The sequence below is a fragment of the Syngnathus leptorhynchus genome, chromosome 5, assembly GCF_054491065.1.
Source record: "Syngnathus leptorhynchus isolate UIUO chromosome 5, UIUO_Slep, whole genome shotgun sequence".
NCBI lineage: Eukaryota > Metazoa > Chordata > Actinopteri > Syngnathiformes > Syngnathidae > Syngnathus > Syngnathus leptorhynchus.
Genome location: NC_141199.1, coordinates 14368520 through 14385718, shown reverse-complemented (window position 1 = coordinate 14385718; position 17199 = coordinate 14368520). Strand labels below are relative to the sequence as shown.

Genomic DNA, 17199 nt, shown 5'->3' with positions numbered 1-17199 from the left:
AAAAGTTTAAGTGAAAGTGAAAAGTGCCACACCCGCCCTCACCCCCACTTTTTGATTGGCTGTTTGAGCTGTGACGTCACATGGACACTCCATTAGGTACACCGCCATTTTCAGGTGTACCTAATAACAGGCCACTTTATTAGGGAAAAATCATGGTCAAAGCTTAACGGAAAGTGAAAAGTGCCACACCCAAACAACCCCCCACTTTCTGATTGGCTGGTTGATCTGTGACGTCACACGGACACAGGTGTACCTAATCACTTCATTAGGGAAAAAGTTTAAGTGAAAGTGAAAAGTGCCACACCCGCCCTCACCCCCACTTTCTGATTGGCTGTTTGAGCTGTGACGTCACATGGACACTCCATTAGGTACACCGCCATTTTCAGGTGTACCTAATAACAGGCCACTTTATTAGGGAAAAATCATGGTCAAAGCTTAACGGAAAGTGAAAAGTGCCACACCCAAACAACCCCCCACTTTCTGATTGGCTGGTTGATCTGTGACGTCACTCGGACACTCCATTAGGTACACCGCCATTTTCAGGTGTACCTAATCACAGGCCACTTCATTAGGGAAAAGTCATGGTCAAAGCTGAAATGAAAGTGAAAAGTGCCACACCCGCCCTCACCCCCACTTTCTGATTGGCTGTTTGATCTGTGACGTCACACGGACACTCTATTAGGTACACCGCCATTTTCAGGTGTTACTAATAACAGGCCACTTCATTAGGGAAAAATCAAAGTGACATCTTTTGAATGTAAAATGGGTGTCTTGCATCAAAAAGGCTGGGCAACCTTTAGCTTCTAATAGAGAGAAATCTGAGACATCATGGAAACCACTTGTTTTTAATTCCATATTTGAAACACGGAAGAGAAAGAAAATCTATTTAAAATCAAATCAAATGAAGCCATCGATTCACAGAGAAATGTTATTGTTCACACTTGACCACACTACCCTTCAGGCAGGAGGCCTCACCCTCACCCCCCCCCCCCCCCTTCACCCAAACGAAGGGTCATCACTGCTGTAGGTCACATGACTAGACAGGAAAAACACACACACGCACACACACACACACAGTCTCGAGGAGAGCTACAATAACAATCTTTGGCGTCATGCTCGGTGCAACCATGTCAGTCTAACACGCACAGAGGAAGGACAGGGTCAGGAAGAACAGTTAATGGAGGTACTCAATCAGTTGAGGGAGGGTGGGTGAGGGCAAGTGTATGTGTCTTTTGCACATTTATCCTGCATAGAACATTTTTCTACCAGCGTCCAAACTAAGGCGCGTGTTACGTTGGAGAAATGACAATACATAAAAAATTAATAAAAGACAAAACTCATTCAAGTAGGCTACAATCTTTTCTCATGTCTTCCTGCTGAATTCTCATTTCAAGTCTTTATCGCACCACACACAAAAAAAAACGTCCAGTGTGATAAAACAGCACCAAAAAAAAAAAAAAAGAAATAAAACGTCCTGTGCAACGCTCACTCCGTATTGTCGAGAGAATGTGGAATTAATTAACACTATATTATTTCTCTACACATACATATTCTTCTCCTTCCAACACACGCACGCGAACAAACAGCATCACATGTCCCTGTGTAAATTACAAATAATTTATCAATATTTATAATTTAAGCTACTACTTAACAGTCATCAGTGGGAGCGAGAAAGATGAGGAAGTGAAGCGACAATAAAAACTCTAAAAAAGGGACAGAGAAAAAAATAAGCATCAGATTTCTTTCATTTTCTGCTTTTTGTTTTGTCAAGAACTCTGCTCCACCGCTTAAATAGAAATCCTCATGTCCTCTCCTTCCACAGTGATCAAGGTCGCTTGATGTAAACATGTTGACAAAAAAATAAAATTAAAATAAGTCTTCTCTTCACCCACTGTCTTCTAGAAAGTTCATTTGTGTGCTAAAGTCCACCAGGTCCATTTTTAATTATTAAAAATAAAATAAACAAAAAAATTAAACCCCCAAAAAAAAAAAAAAAGCAAGAAAGACAAAAAGCTCTATGGCATCCCATTGGCCCAAAAGTCAGTCACTTAAACGTCCAATGCTGTTGCAATGAAGCGGATCTCAGTGGCTTGGCTTCCGCTTGTCTCCGCCCTGACTTTGGTTGGTGTCTGATGACAAGAGACCAGCAGCAATTATTCATTATTTTTAGGGACAATTTCCAAACAGTTAGGTTGAAACAAAAAAAAAAAGAAAGAAAAGTAAAAATTCAAATATGACACGGGGAAGACTCGATTTTACCTGAGAAAGCGAGCTGCAAGTGAGGAGGTAGAGCGGCCTGCGACCCGGACTGGAGACTTTTGTATAGCTCTGATGAGATACAAAATGGAGGATGAGGGAAAACATCTCCATCTATCTAATTCAGGTCAATCCCAAACCAACCTGGACAATAATATAATTGTCAAATGTTGGCACGTACTCACCCAACAGGTCACTCTGTGCTAGGGGGTATCCTGAGTTGGAGCCAGGGGCCGAGCTCATGCCAGCAGGGCCCGGGGCTCCGGGGGGGCTGAAGTTGAGCAGCGGGGGGAACTGGAAGGGCAGCGAGACGGGCACCAGGCCGCCAAGCATGCCGAAGCCCAGGGGCAACGTGGAGGGGCTGCCCAGCAGAGGCCCGCCCGCCGCAGATACCTGAAGGCACACCAGAGGAGACGTTATGAAACAACACAGACACTACTTGGCTCAGACACGAAAAACAATCTCAATTGGTAGCAAAATCTTCAAATGTATTCCTTACGATACCTGTGAGAGGTGTGATGTCGTGGAGGGTGTGACCAAAGCCCCTGAAGATGCCCAGCCGTTCCCCGCCTTTAAATTCTGTCCCGCCGAGCCCACCAGCCTCTGCCGCTGGGCGTGATTAGCCGAGGGCGACGACGGCGGCGGCGTTTTGTTTGCGTGACCGGCGGATGAGGAGCTCTTGTTGCCGGGGGAGTTGTGGGTCGGGGGTTTGGGCCCGCCCGTAAAAGCGCCCGACGTCTGCTTGGCTGAAGTCCCTTGAACGCTACCCGTTATTCCAAAAGGCGGTCGGAAAGTTTTGGGAGAGTATTGATGTTTCGGCCCAGAGGGGTGCGAGGGAGAGGAAGATGGTGAGGGGGATGAAGAAGACGAGGAGGAGGGCGGAGGGGTGGGTGGCGGCGGGCGAGGGGTCAGCTTGATGATGGGTGACGAGTTGGTACTGTGGGAGGGCTTGGTGAGTGTGGCCTGCATGGGCGTGATGAAGTTTGACTGGGGCTGCTGGGGGCGGGCTTTGCCTTGGGAGGAGGGGGCAGTCTGGCACACCGGCGGCGGCGACGAGGTGGGGCAGAAGGACGGCACGGTGGGGTGAGGCGCGGAGACGGCGCGGGATTGGAGTGAGGGTGAGGACGACGGCGCCATCCCGCAGTTATTGCTGACGCCACCCAACTTGGGCCCGCCCTTCAGCACGCTTTGAGGGAGCCCCAAGCTACCCACCGGGGCGCCGGTCAAGCCTTTTTGATGATGGGGGGGCATCAGAGGGGACGCCGTGGGCGGGGGGCGCTGCTTCGGCGGTGAAGGGGCGGGGTGCGGATGTGTCTTGCCGACCATGATGGCGCTGGGCCTGTTGTTGCCGGACGCCGTGGTCATTTGTCTCTGGCTGGGGGCGACTGTCGCCTTAACCAGATTGTAGTTGGAGTCGGCGGGCCTGCAGTTCGCCCTGGAGGAGGTAGAAGAAGCCGTCGCTGTGCTCACCAGCTTAGCAGGGGCGGCGCATGTGACCTGCGAGGGGTAGTGGGGGGTGACAGGGGGCGGGGAGGAGGTGGGAATCCGCGGCGGAGGAGGTGACAGAGGACTGTCGGCGCTGCCCAGGCCCTTGGAGGCGTTTGTGAGGAGGGCGAGCGCGTGCGAGATGGAGTCCAAAGACGGGGCACTCAGATCCTCATCCAGAGAGTCAGACAGACAGATGAGCTCCGACGGCGACGGCAGGGGCGGCGGGCGAGTCGAGATGACGGAGGAAGCGGATGAGGCGGGCGCGCACAGAGCGTGAGGCATGGACAGCGGCGGCTTGCGGATCCACACGCCTTCCTGAACACACAAAATACGAGACGACGGACTCAGAAAGGCCAGTGAAGATTCGACTCGAACATTTTCATTCCAAACTTGAATAGAATCTAATATTGTGTGTATATGTGACAGACCTTAGCTTTGGCCTTGGGCCCGGGCACCACCCTCCTCTTGGCCCTGTGCCGAAGAATAATACAACACATAATAATGATTTTGACATGTGCCGAGTGCTCACGTTCAGTTGACAGGAGAGAACTACTCACATGGTTCCAGTCAGGTGAACGTGAACTGACACGCTCTCCTTGAACAGAATCCTTCAAAGACAAAACGTACGTCGCTGTCATTCTTATACTTAAAAAGAACGTTGAGGTCGGTAGATCTCAAAATGACACACAAGCGCACGTATACAAACAGACCTGGACTGCATCCAGCCTTTGGGCCAGAGTGGTTTGACCTCATTCTCCAGAAAGGCCTTGAGGTAGTCCTCCACGGACAGAGAACATTGGCTTTCCATGTCGTAGCAGCTCAGCTTCACTCGCACCAGCGTGCAAAGCAGACTCCTGCGCGCACACAAAATCAGAACAAAATATTAATTGCCGTGACAGAACGAAAAGTGACACCGTTGTGGAGAGTCATTACGTGAATGCAATCTGCGTCTTGGATTGAGAAAGAAGCCTGTGGGGAAAAAAAGTCCAGTCCATACCTGAGTTTGTCATCCCAGACAAACTTTTTGCGTGGACCCATCACCCTTTTCCCGGGTTTTTCTTCATCCTCCTCCTCTGATCCGTTCCTCTCCCCCTCCTCTGTCTGCTGCCTGCAAAAGGACGAGAGCAAAGTAGATGAGGAAAAAAAAAAAAGAGCGAGTCACACAACCATGTTGTCATTCCATAGGCAGTATGAAATTTGCATCATGACAACAAATAGACTAAGCAGGAAAAAAAAAAAAAAACGCCACCTCAACTTACTTTGCCACCTTGGCCATGCAGTCCATGTTGTACCTGGCGATCTGCTCGGGCATCACATTGCACACAGCCAGCTTCAGCTCCAAGAGCGGCATCCGCATCCTGTCGTCCTGAGGGAGGGAAGGAGGGAAGAAGGAGAGAGGCTGCGGTTAGATCAGAGGAAGCTTTGATTCCAGTGTTTCGTCAACAAGCCTTGACTGGTTTTCAGCGGCAGCCATTATTCCAGTCAGCCACCTACGCCGAGCACATTTGGGATTAGAAAAGGGCAGACGAGGCAGAAACAAAGTGGGCAAAGCTCCTCAATGTGACAGCTCGAGACCTTGACTGATGTCACTGCAACACTGCGGTTCAAACTTCGTTATTCGCAGAGCAACTCGAGTGATCAGCAGTAAATATGTGCGGTTGGTGTTAACAAAAAATGGGCAAAATGAAAAAAAATTAAAACAGTCCACCCTTCTTTCCATTTTGAGTTGCGCTTGTCATTACAAGTATGTGTTATGGGGAGAAAATGTGTCTTTAGTGTCAACTAATAAATGCAAACCATCATCTGTGCAGACAAATATACCCGAAAGATAAAAAGACAGACACAGAAGTCAAATGTGACGAGCACCTTGCTGTGGGGCGTCGGCGTCGGCGTGGGCCCGTTGTCGCAGTGAGCCGCCCTCACCTGGATCTTGAGGCTGAGCTTTTTGAGCCGCTTGAGGAGCGCCTCCTTGTTGCACGGCACAAAGGCCTCCATGTGCGCGTAGACGCCCGAGCGCACGTTGGGAGGCTGCTTTTGCACCTGTAGCTCGATGCTAATGGAGGATACACAACTCAAGGTTAGCCTTGAACAACGCACGCACGCAGGCAGGCAGGCAGGCAGGCGTCACGGGGTCAATTAAACAGAGATGGATGGATAGCGTGAAGGGCGCCAGACAAAAGCCTCACGATGCTCGCGCCGGCACTTGTCGTACTCACTCGAGCAGGATGTTATTCATGTCCAGGGTGAAAAATTTCTTTCTGCCCTCCTGATCAAACTGACGAGAAGCCTGCAAGGGGGAAGGGAGGGGGGAGTCAGCAAACATCACCCCGAAAGGAACACGCTGCCTCACCTCCATTTGACTCAATTAGGTAATGCTTTGTTTACACATCTTCTTGGGCCATTTATCAAAACTGTAGAGCAACTTTGTTTCCATCACTGAACTCCAAAGGCTTGGTTTTTAATGCAAATGGCGCGGTTTTGACGACTTATTTGTGAGCTTGGTATGTGAGAAGATGGACGCCCTGTTTGCACGACTCACCGCCCGCAGGTCCTCAATGCGTTTGACGAGAGGAGCCGGCAGCCCCCCAGGCAGCGGTGGAGGAGAGAACATGCCACTGGAAGACCCCGGACCTCGCCCTTGAGTTCCCCCGCCCGTTCCTCCTTTTTGGCCGGGCGTGCCGACTCCCAGGATGCCGTTTTCCCTGACTGTGGAGGAAACTTGCTGTTCACCGTCCAACAAGCCAAAGTCCAGGTCACCGAGGAGGTCCTGAAGCTCCTTTTCATTGGCCGAGCCCAACAGTGACATCACGGCGGGGTCGGCGCTCAGGTCCGCCAGCAAGAGGTCGCTGTTGCCGGCGGCGTTGGTGTCGACCGACGGCTGGGCCGAGTCGGACGCCAGCAGGTGCTTGGCTGCGTCGGCGGCGCGCGGCTTGTTGGCCACGCCTCCCGCTAGGCCGGCGGGAGCCACGCTGAGGTTATTCTTGCGCATCTGCTCCTTCTCCATGCTGAAGCGGCGCAGCATGGCCGCTAAATACAACGAGTCCTTCATCAGCTTCTTACGCTTCTTCTTCTCAGGCCGATGGAGGCTGACGGCGGTCACTCTGTTGGGAAATGTATTGGTCATTTTTCTCATTTTGCAGAGTTGGACACAGCTTCTAAATAAAAGAAAATTAGCACCGCGGATTTTCTATTCAATTGAATTTTTTGACGCTACAAGAAGTGACGGCACACTAAAAGGCGTGTGCATGAGGTCGCGCAACCTGCAGTGTGAAGGAGCCGTCCAACGCATCCAGCCAGCCTCATCCGCCCTCGTGAAGACACAATGGCTGCCGCTGTTATTTTTAGCTCTTGTTTTCATGTTTGACTATTTGGCCTATGTGAGCGTGGATAATGGAGCCCTTTTCTCCGAGGTGGCTCCAGAAGTGACAGCCAGTCAGCATGACCGCTGCCTCAAGATTCACGAGATGGTCTTGTCGCACAGACTTCATTAGCATGCTAAAGGTGGACCGACCTTTCATGTCATTTTATAGCATTCTATGCTTCTTTGTATTCCCAATCCAAAAGTATTATAATGCTGCAAAAACTGTTGTAAATTGTACTTTAAAAAAAAAAAAAAAAGCTTAATATGTCTGCCTAAGTTGATGCATTCACGAGAGGCACTTATTCACCCACTCACTCACTCACCCTTGTTTAGGTTCATTGCTCTTCTTCTCCTCCAGGTTGGTCAGCTCCTTCATCTTCCTCATCTTGGCTTGTTCACTGTCGTCATTCGTGTTCTGATAAGAGAGGACAAAGATGTCATTCGACTCAGCAAATGTTGTAGTTAAAATGCGCAAACAGCGCCCGCCGAGGCCAGCTGACCTTGTCGTCCTCGCCCTCAGAGTCGGACGCCGCTCGGAACTGCAGCGTTCCGGTGTTGATGTAAAATCCACCCAGCTTTGTGGTCAAAGAGGCGGGTACCAGCTCGTCATACTGACGCACAAACAGAAAATGCCATAGTTCATCGGCTTCTCGCAGTTGAACGACATAAAACAAACTAAAACAGTGGAGCGCAGACCTCCGACATGGCTGAACAACTCAAATCATCAGTGAATTAATTGAGTATGATCAATCAGTTGAATCAGCAACAGTAATGGCAGTGGTGGGGATTTGAAATGCTCAGTATCATTAGATAGAGAATTTATTTGTGTGTGGAACTCACAGCCTCGGAGTTGTCAATGAAGGGGTCTGTCTCGTCGTAACCAAAGCCAATATCAATCAAATCTTGCATTCTGTCCTTCTTCTTTTTTGTCACGTTTCCCTGCAAAAATGAACACAAGAATGGAGCCTACTTACAGCTAAAGTGATAACGTAAAATTTAAAGCAAAGAAATGCAAAATATGCAATTTTGTAAGTGAAGCCTTCGCAGCCAGTTTGGCATTTGCGAGATCATTACTTATGGTGAAATCCGCGTGCTGAAAAACTCACTTATTTGCTGTTTTTGTACTAAGGGCAAACATCAAAACGAAAAGTTTCACAGTAAATATTTAATTAAGCCAATGCACAAAAGTTTAATGGATAAAAAAACTCCAAACACATATAGAAGTATAAAAATGATTATTTAATGCATCTGCATCCAATATTTAATTTCCAATAAAATGTAGTGAGTAGTTTATTTTACAAGGCTCGATAGTCAAACCATCCAGTGTTTTGTGAATGCCAGGAAAAAAAAAAAAAGTTTATTTTGATGAATTTTTGTACTTATTAGTTTTAAAAACAAAAGCATACTTGCCCAAGATGTTTAACTTACTTACTTACTGGGATCAATAAAATATCTATCTATCTATCTATCTATCTATCTATCTATCTATCTATCTATCTATCTATCTATCTATCTATCTATCTATCTATCTATCTATCTATCTATCTATCTATCTATCTATCTATCTATCTTATATGGTACAGGTTCCTATAAAAATTAGAAATCAAAGCGTCTCTTTTTTTCTTCTTTTAAATCAAAGTGTATGAAGTTGTATATTTTCAAACAAAGATACATAATTCTAACACTCACATATTTACTCTCAAACTTCTTCGCCAGAGCTTCCACCTGTCGTCGCTCTTTCTCGTCATCATCGAAGGGGTCGTTGGGGTTGGGGGCCAGACTCACACTTGGAGGTTTGAGCTTTGGCTGGAACAAAATGTTAAGCAATTTGATGTTAATAACTTGCAAACAGCAACATTTTGATCAACACACTATTGCACTATTGGTAGCTTTTCAACGCAAGACAAAAATCATCAATTGCTTAATCATCATTGATTGTAACAATTTGAGAAGCCCCAAATCGTTGATGGTGATCAAATTGCTCAAACCAATAACAATCAATCGATAATAACGTTCTGTCACCACATCATCCCACTCACCCAAAGTATATTTCTAAAGGTTTAACTTTTGAAATGAGTCAACTCAGTACTTGTAGCTTCACCTTTTTGTTTTCCATCTTTTGCCCACCACAATTATCTGTACTTCTACTTAAGTACAGAGTGGGAACACTTTTACCAGCTTGACAAAAACAATCCATGGCGGGGCCCCCAGATGGAGTATGTGACATGCTACGTCCTGCTGCTCATCTCTCAGCTGCAGCCAGAGGGCCAGCGAGCAAGCCGGAGGAGGCTGATGCATGTGGCATTTGGACGCCACTAATGGCTGTGTGACTGTTGCTGGGCAAGCATGAGGCGACGGCACAGGTAGCAGCAGCACCACCACCACCATGTCATAATGAGCCCGGTCGTATACAGACAGCCATGGTGTTAAACGACCGAGTTGGGAGTTGAAGAAGCCCCCCCTTGATGGCTTTCTGCTTTGGTCATCCACGGAAGGACAAGGTGCACTTCCCCCCTCCTCCGCCGCCGCCTCCTCTTGTCGTCTTATCCAAGCCATGACAAGTCCACATAAACACGACAAAGTGCAATAAAATCCCGAGTCTGGTTCAGTAAAGTGAGAGGGGGCGCCACGTACCTGAAGGTTGTGGAGGAGTTCGCCGTAATTGAACTCGGCTGAGGCGCGGTCGTCAGGTTCGCTGAGGGGCAGGTTGAGCCGCACCGTCACCCTCTTCTCGGCTCCAGCCTTGTCCCTCTCAACGGCTTTGGCGAGGCGGCTAGCGGAGCCTCCTGCCCCGGTCTCCGTCAAGCCTTCCGTCGTCGCCGTTACAATCTCGTCGTCTTCGCTTAAGTTGCAGTCGGCCTCGTCCTCCAACCGGCGTTTCCTCGACTCCGAGGCGGCCCCGGCAGCGAAGGCCGACAGGGTGACAAACTGCACTTTTCTCGGTTCGGCCATTTGGTTGAGCCGCCTTCCCGCACCTCTCTTCGGACACACGGCGAAGAGGAGACCAAGATACTTGGCCAAACTATTCCAAATAGGTGCCTTGAAGACGGTTCCGCGAAGCCCCAACGGCTGCTCAGCGGCTACGCGGAGGTGGAGGCCTCCTCCGAACCATACGAAACGGACTCCAGGGGATGCGACGGTCGGGGGAAAGTTGTTTTTCCGGCAGCTACTCGCATCCTCTATTTGCTATGGGACCGACACATTCACAGGAGCCATCTTGGTTTTGGGAGTAAATAAAATATCGGAGGGGGAAGAGGGGTGACTGCGCATGCGTGCACGCACAGACCGGAAACGCCGTGACACTCGGAGGGTTGTCAAAGTGTCCAATCAGCGGCTGCCCCGACCTTAGACCCGCCCCTCTTCTACAACAGGCAATTATAACAGCATTACTACTACAGTACTTTAATGACCTTTTGAAAGAGTCTAGCGGAAGGACACACCGGTCAAAAGAAGCGCACACGTTGCACCGTGACGTCTCATAAACGAATGGCAAATAATTCATTATTTAACGTATCCGGCGAAGAAAATGCTGAGTGCAGCAATTATTTCCTCAACAATGGCAGTTGAATGGCAGCCATGGTCATCCCAGTGCTTGTTTTCACATGACCACGGGAACATATGTTGACTCATCAGTGTGTGCCTACATGGCACGATTTAAAACATGATAGTGATACCATAGGCTGGATTAGGATAGACTGGGTGGGGGGGCTCAGAACAAAGCCAATACTGAATAGAACCCCCACTGTGGCAGGTAATACGCTGCGTCGATGACACACACACGAACATGCAAAGGGGGGGGGGGGGGGGGGGGGCATGGGGTGCTTGGACACGTGCATTTTTTGGCTTTAAGTCCAAAGGGACCATTTGACCAAAAGAAAAGGGAAAATGTTTGTTTGTGAATGTCTGTGGCTTTATAGTGGTAACTGTTACGTAAGTCAGCCCCCATAAAACGGTGTGGAGAAAACTACTTTAGGAATGATTAAATTCTAAGCGTTTGAGTATGTTGATGAATGAAGGAAGGGCAGAAAGGGCGAGAGAATTAATTTTTTAGGCTTATTAATAGCTTTCATTGTGTTGTAGTTTTTGAGAAGCTTATTTCCAGCCTGAAAGAAAAATTGGACTATGTCCATTGTCTTTATCATACAATTTCCATAAAAGCTCTTGATTTGCTTACCCAGCAGTTCAGTAGGGGAATACTATTTTTTTTTTTTTTGTCTACTATTCCTTTACATCCTGACTCACTGCAGATGTTTTTTGTCATTAGGTTGGTATTTGTAAAATAGTAGTGGTCAATTTAATGACTTTTTATCCCTGCAAACTTTCTTTTTTTTGCTTTTTCATTATTTGAATCTACTGATCAAAATCACTCAGAGATGGAAAAACAATACACTCAGTGCTCCTTATTAAATTGCATATATATATATATATATATTTGGTAAAAACACAAGTCTATTTGGTACAAAACTAAACAGCTTTACCAGATACAACAAGTTTAAACATGTATTCATTGATGTGCGTGGTGTTCACACACAAATTAGGAATCGGTCACGAGAGGAAGACTCTGTTGTCTTTGGCCCACTTCCTCATGGCTCGGATGATGTATTCCACCTGCGGGTTTCCGGAATTGTGCAGCAAGAGCACCACCTCCTTAAGTGTCTCCCTGGCACACCAATGACACACAAGAGGCCATCCATCACTTATTTTTATTGACCCAATTTCTACTTAATGGTGACTGGGGGGGAAGTTAATCTACTCAACATTTTGTTGGCATGCAGGAATTCTAATGACAAAAGAATATTACAATGAGACTAAGTCTGAAAATAACAGGTGGTGTAAGTTGAAAAAAAAAAAAGCATTATAAACAAACTTACTTGGACTCTTTGTTGGCTAAAATGAGCTGAAAGATGCCAACACATGCCCCTCTCTTGCCCTCCCAGTAGTTGGAGCCTGGGTCCAATTTCTCCAGTGCATCAAATGCTTTGGCTGCATAGTAGAACTGGCCCATCTAAAACATAAATACAGATGTTTACCAAACGATATATATATACTCAAACACTCATGGAAAAGTAGTATTTTGGCGCCTGGCACCATCATTTGTGCCACGTGAGCTATGAAGACAAGAATTTCCATAGCCCGGTTTAATAGAAAAGCAGCGCTTTGGTGCTATTTCCTCCACTATTTACGACATCTACGGGGCTACCTTGTAGCTGTCATTGGCGATGAGCTGAAGCAGACTGAAGGAATCCGAGGAAGTGCCCATCTTCAAGTAAAGCTCCCAGGCGAGACGACCCTTCTGGTTCATGATGTCTGATAAGGGAGAGTTTACACACAAAAATGCCTCAGAGTAGATTTTCAGTCAAGTGGAAGAAAGGATTTTTAAAATAGAATCAATGTGTTGAGCATACTTGACACGTATTTACGTAGTTGCATTTTTGGTTAACTGATTTATTGTCATTGAGAAAACAAAAAAATACATACAGCAGCGGGCCAGCCAGCTCAGGTATACATAGTCACTTTTGATCTTCTCACTTTGAATTAGAAGGAATATCTTGAAAGAAAACATATTGATGAGTAAATCATCAAGCGGAAAGAATATAAAGCAGTTGTGCAGGTACCTCTTCCGCTTCTTTGAAATTCCCAGTGGCTGCCTTGGCCTGAGCATAGTTGAAGTTAAATGTGTCGTCGTTATAGAAGTAAGTCTAAAATAAAAATCAATGTCATGAGCTGTCATCTTTAATTATGAAATTTGTATCTATGGTATTCTATATTTTTTCATATAGCGGTCTGGGATGCTTATTTACTCAACTCAAAAGCACATTATGAAGAGCTTAAGCTTAAAGAAGGTTGTATTGTTAAATATGTGAAATTTAAATTTTAAAATAAGATTCAATAGTTTTCTCGATACATCTCGTATGAAATCCATTTTTTACAGCGTGACATAATACACTGAGCTCGAGATGTACCTTGACTGAGTTGAGGTATGTGAGCACATCATCAAACTTCCTCAAGAGGAAGAAGCAGGAAGCCATGCACTGTCTGCCGGGAATAGTGTCTGAAAGACACCAAACAAAAAATAAACACACGCTCCGCTTGCCCACACAGCTCCGGCACCAAAACGTTCACATTTCTTCTCGGCATACCGCACTCGCTGGCCGAGCCTCCGACCAACTGGAAGAACTGCTGGGCCACTTTTAAGTGATCCCTCTTAGAAAAATAAACACAGAGTTAGTACAAACAAACAGAAAACGTTACACGTAGTTTCAAAAACAAACACTCACCGTTCCAAGCTGTTGTCCCAACGCAGCGTTGACCACCCCTTTTAAAACATACTCCTGGCCAAAATGATCCAGTATTAAGACTCGGCACATTTTGGTAATCTCCGATTTGTACCACTTTTGGGGCATCGCAGTTATCGGGTCGAGACCTCACCTGAGGTGTCGCAGGCACTAAGTCTTGTATGAGGTTGTAAGCTTCTTGGACATCATCTAGAATGTAATATTTGATGACAATTATGCGAAATGGAAATGACCAAATTTAGTATATCAATTCCGCCAAGAATCAAAGGGTCACCTTGTCTCAGGTAGTAAATGACAAGATTGAGTCTAGCTTCGGGGATGACGTCGATCAGCGGGGGCAGCACCTGCAACGCCCCCTCGCCACCGCGGAACACCACCTACGGAAGATTTTTTAAAATATCATAAAGGAAGGATGCACTTCAGGCTTCTAGTTTACACTCGGGGTGAGCGCTTACCAGATTGTGTCTGATAAGCTCCTTGGCAAACTCAAAGGAGCAGGAGGAGATGTTGATAAGGTTCTTCAGCTCGGCCTGAGTCAGACGTGGGAAGCAAACAAAAGCACACACACAATTGCACAAAAAAAAAAAGCTGTTTGTGTGGCAAAGGGAGAGCAAATTAAAAAGTTTGTCTCATCCGGAATGAACAAAGTCTGTCACCGGTTAGAATTCAGGAAAAAGATGGCGCACACCTCAGCTGCTTTGCCGTTGTAGAGATTGAAGTGGTTGCAGGCTTTGAGGTTGAGGGCGATGGTTGAGTCGGGGATGTTCTGAAGGTACGCCGTCAGAACCTCCTGCGACACGTCATAGTAGCCAAGTTTGTAGTAACAGAGAGCCACGTACACCTTCATTGCTAGGAAGTTTCTGGAGGAGCAAAAAAAAACAAAAACATTTTGTTGGGTGAAAAATGTAATCGAATGGTCAAGAATGCTCAGTAAGCTCAAGTCATGGTTGTTCTTCTTCGCCTCATTATGAGTTAGGGGTGAGAGAGTATGAGAGCAAAGACTCACATGTTTTGCCTGAGAAGATGTTTGTAGATTTCAATGGCCTCCTGGTAGTGTGAGCGCATGTAGTGAATGGAGGCCAAGCTCAGCTGGTCCTCCGTCACGTCTTCCAGGTTCTGGTGGAAGTCCATTAGCTTCTTCTCATCGTTGAACTGAGATAACAAGTCGTTCCAGTTGAACGTGGTTACAAGGCTTTCGGAAGGTAAGGAAAAAGTAGATCTAGAGAATCCAATGTTGTTGTTTTTTTACCTTATTAGCCAAATGGAAGAGGAGTCGGTTTTGGAGGAGGGACTTGGGAGCTATATAAACAACCAAGGTGATGACAACAATAGCATTTTTTGTTTTTTTATTGTTACTTTTTTATTACTTGGATTTTTTTCCAATTCTTTTCCAAGTTTGGGTAAAAGAGAGACTGTAAACGAGTTTTGAAATTTGAAGTTGATGTCTCTAAACGAAGAGCTCATTTTGAGTTACTTACTTACCTTTCAATGCAGCCTCCTCAGCCTCTTTATAGAGGCCCAGAAAAAACATGGCACAACCCAGATAGACCCAAACATCTGGAGGACAGTCAGGTTTTGCAGTCAGTGCCTTGTACTCCTGTCACAAAGTCATCACGTGTCATAAATTAAAAATTCAAACTACACCATATACAAAACTAATATGGAGAAGTACCTCCATAGCTCTTTTGTAATCCCCCAAGTGAAAGGCGCAGAAGCAAATCCAAAGGTCTGCATTCTCCTCTTGTTCTCCAATACTTCTCTGGAACTATGATGAGCCAAAGTAATCAAAGACAGAGCAGGAATATAACTTTTAATTTTGATGAGCAACTTTTGAATTGTAAACACAAATACCTAATCTGTAGGAGATCCAATTTTAAAGGGCAGATAAATAGATGGATAGATATGATAGTGTGGTGATGAGGGCACCTCCAAAAGAGTTAGTGCTCCAAGGTAGTCTCTTTGCTGCAGATATTCTTCCAAAGTGGGAATCTTGCTTTTGTTTTTCTTCTTCTTCTCGCTAACGCTGGTAGCCGTCTCTCCCCCCACGGCGGGCTTAAGGCGAGACAGGATCTGCGACAAAAAGTACATTTTTATTAATGGAATACTGAATATTAAGAAGTTAGGATGATGTTTTTAATGTCCACTCACCATGTTGGCAACTTGAGACGACAGCTAGGAGACAATACCTGTAACCAAGCTAACGCTTTAGCGTCATGTAAAAAACTGCATGAATATATGTTTAGCACAATTTTTTTTTTTTTGCGAGGACCACAACCATGGCACCTGGTGACGTCATAATAGGGTATGAGTCTTTTTTTTCAGTCACCTAGCAACAAACAACGCCCTCGCTGATCAACAACTCTGTTGTAAATATCTTAAAAAAACATTTAAAAAGCAAGTGCTCTTCCTTTCAAGCGTATCGGTGTTTTCTTTAGATGCCACACAAGACAAATAAAATATGTCTCCCAAAGTACCCCGGCAAACCAAACACGTTGACACGTTTAGCAGTTAGGTGACAAAAAAAGTTAGACAATGAAATGTGGTATTAAATAACGCACCTTTAATGCCAGTCTCCCTTTTTCAGAATGTCTGTAAAACAAAATGTTCATTTATTTTCCCATGACAAGAGTACGACAAAATGTTTCTCGAACATCGCCATCTTGTTTTTTTTTGTTTAGGTCTGACGTCACATATCCTCGACACGAGTCCTTCAGTTAGATAATTTAAAAGATTATAAGACGTTATTCGAAAATAATACACCTATTTGTCATTAAGTATTTAAGTCAACCTGATGTTCGATGGCGCGTCGGTCGCAGCATAAAACAGAATACACGACTCGGCTTTCGCGCCGGTGGCGCCTCATCGTTGCCTAGCAACAGTAACATGACTCCTTCTGTTCTTTCCGGGTTATATTAATGGATTTTCTTTTTTTTCGTAGATTACTGTGTGAAGAAATTCTTATACTCTTTCTCTGCGGCATCGCTCGTGAAACCTTAATACCATTTATATATCTAATTAAGAACAAGCATGTCTACAACAGCCCCAGTGGCCTAATGGATAAGGCACTGGCCTCCTAAGCCAGGGATTGTGGGTTCGAGTCCCATCTGGGGTGAATTGCATTTTATTGCCTGAGTCAAACAAAAGAAATGCTCCGAAGTCAAAAAGAAAATAAATCAATTTACGGGCAATAGCAACATCAGTATACATTACTTTAGGGCAATGTTTTGTGTCTCTAGATTGTGACTATATGTGCATATGCAATCACCGCTAGCTGTCAGGTAAATTCAGGCTGACGGTTTCTTAACAATGAATTCATTCAAATGTTGGGTCACGGTCCATCCTGGATTTGTCAGGTTGTCATGTGGAATGTTTCTCAAACAATGTGAAATGGTAAAGGGATGAAACACTAGGTGTCTTCAAGGGACTTTTTTTTTTTTTTTTTTACATGAATTAAAATGTTTTGAATACATTTGTTGAAAATGTATATTTATTGACAATAAAAGCTGACGGGCACAATGTCCGAGGCAGCACTGCACAAGACCAAATGTATACAATAAGGATCAAATATTCACCACACAGACTGGAGTGCACAGTGCAAGACAAAGAAGACACTTTTGTCAGCCTCTACCAGAGGATTGTATGATCAGTAACTATAGAAACAACGAAACATGTAACATCAACACACGTTTATGGCAGTGTTGGACACGTCAAAATACCAAAATATCACCTCTCCAAAGAAATATCTACACCAAAGTGCATTCGGTTCTTTCGAACCAGTAACTGATCAGCTTCAGAAGG

The 17199-nt window shown here is 45.6% G+C and overlaps 2 protein-coding genes and 1 non-coding gene across 5 annotated transcripts; 1 reads left to right on the top strand and 2 right to left on the bottom strand.

The window, feature by feature from the left end:
• Window positions 1-829: 829 nt before the first annotated feature.
• ubn2a (ubinuclein 2a) lies at window positions 830-10358 on the bottom strand. Of its 2 annotated transcripts, XM_085912702.1 has the most exons (17): window positions 9740-10358; window positions 8795-8911; window positions 7946-8044; window positions 7606-7716; window positions 7429-7520; window positions 6284-6845; window positions 5961-6031; window positions 5611-5797; window positions 5004-5110; window positions 4742-4852; window positions 4455-4598; window positions 4302-4352; window positions 4173-4215; window positions 2761-4059; window positions 2442-2649; window positions 2260-2328; window positions 830-2129 (listed from the first exon to the last, which is right to left on the bottom strand). In XM_085912702.1, exons 1-17 carry the CDS (start codon window positions 10055-10057, stop codon window positions 2083-2085), a joined length of 3636 nt encoding a protein of 1211 aa, XP_085768828.1. In that variant the 5' UTR covers window positions 10058-10358; the 3' UTR covers window positions 830-2082. The 2 variants fall into 2 exon arrangements, with proteins under 2 accessions (XP_085768828.1, XP_085768829.1); XM_085912703.1 differs by lacking the exon at window positions 7946-8044.
• Window positions 10359-11505: 1147 nt separating this feature from the next.
• Window positions 11506-17097, bottom strand: ift56 (intraflagellar transport 56). 2 transcript variants are annotated; one of them, XM_085913141.1, is made up of 19 exons: window positions 15960-17097; window positions 15550-15587; window positions 15328-15471; window positions 15074-15166; window positions 14884-14998; window positions 14651-14700; window positions 14408-14553; window positions 14090-14261; window positions 13857-13931; window positions 13676-13778; window positions 13535-13590; window positions 13384-13437; window positions 13246-13309; window positions 13069-13157; window positions 12721-12804; window positions 12584-12653; window positions 12306-12412; window positions 11977-12110; window positions 11506-11765 (listed from the first exon to the last, which is right to left on the bottom strand). In XM_085913141.1, the coding sequence occupies exons 2-19, from the start codon at window positions 15550-15552 to the stop codon at window positions 11651-11653; spliced, it is 1674 nt and encodes a 557-aa protein (XP_085769267.1). In that variant the 5' UTR covers window positions 15553-15587; window positions 15960-17097; the 3' UTR covers window positions 11506-11650. The 2 variants fall into 2 exon arrangements, with proteins under 2 accessions (XP_085769267.1, XP_085769268.1); XM_085913142.1 differs by lacking the exons at window positions 15550-15587; window positions 15960-17097 and having other exon boundaries at window positions 15253-15389.
• trnar-ccu (transfer RNA arginine (anticodon CCU)) lies at window positions 16441-16513 on the top strand. The gene has a single exon. It is a non-coding gene; the product is annotated as a tRNA-Arg (tRNA).
• Window positions 17098-17199: the final 102 nt, after the last annotated feature.

Bases quoted from the DNA above. Each gene is read 5' to 3' on its own strand.
- ubn2a (XM_085912702.1), bottom strand. From the start codon at position 10,057: ATGGCCGAACCGAGAAAAGTGCAGTTTGTCACCCTGTCGGCCTTCGCT. The intron at 6,846-7,428 runs GTGAGTGAGTGA...ATTTCCCAACAG, and splicing joins AGCAATGAACCTAAACAAGG to AGTGACCGCCGTCAGCCTCC. The intron at 5,111-5,610 runs GTGCTCGTCACA...TCCCTCCCTCAG, and splicing joins CGCCGACGCCCCACAGCAAG to GACGACAGGATGCGGATGCC.
- ift56 (XM_085913141.1), bottom strand. The intron at 14,554-14,650 runs GTAAAAAAACAA...TTGTTATCTCAG, and splicing joins TCTTCCATTTGGCTAATAAG to TTCAACGATGAGAAGAAGCT. The intron at 13,310-13,383 runs GTGAGTGTTTGT...TATTTTTCTAAG, and splicing joins TGGGACAACAGCTTGGAACG to AGGGATCACTTAAAAGTGGC.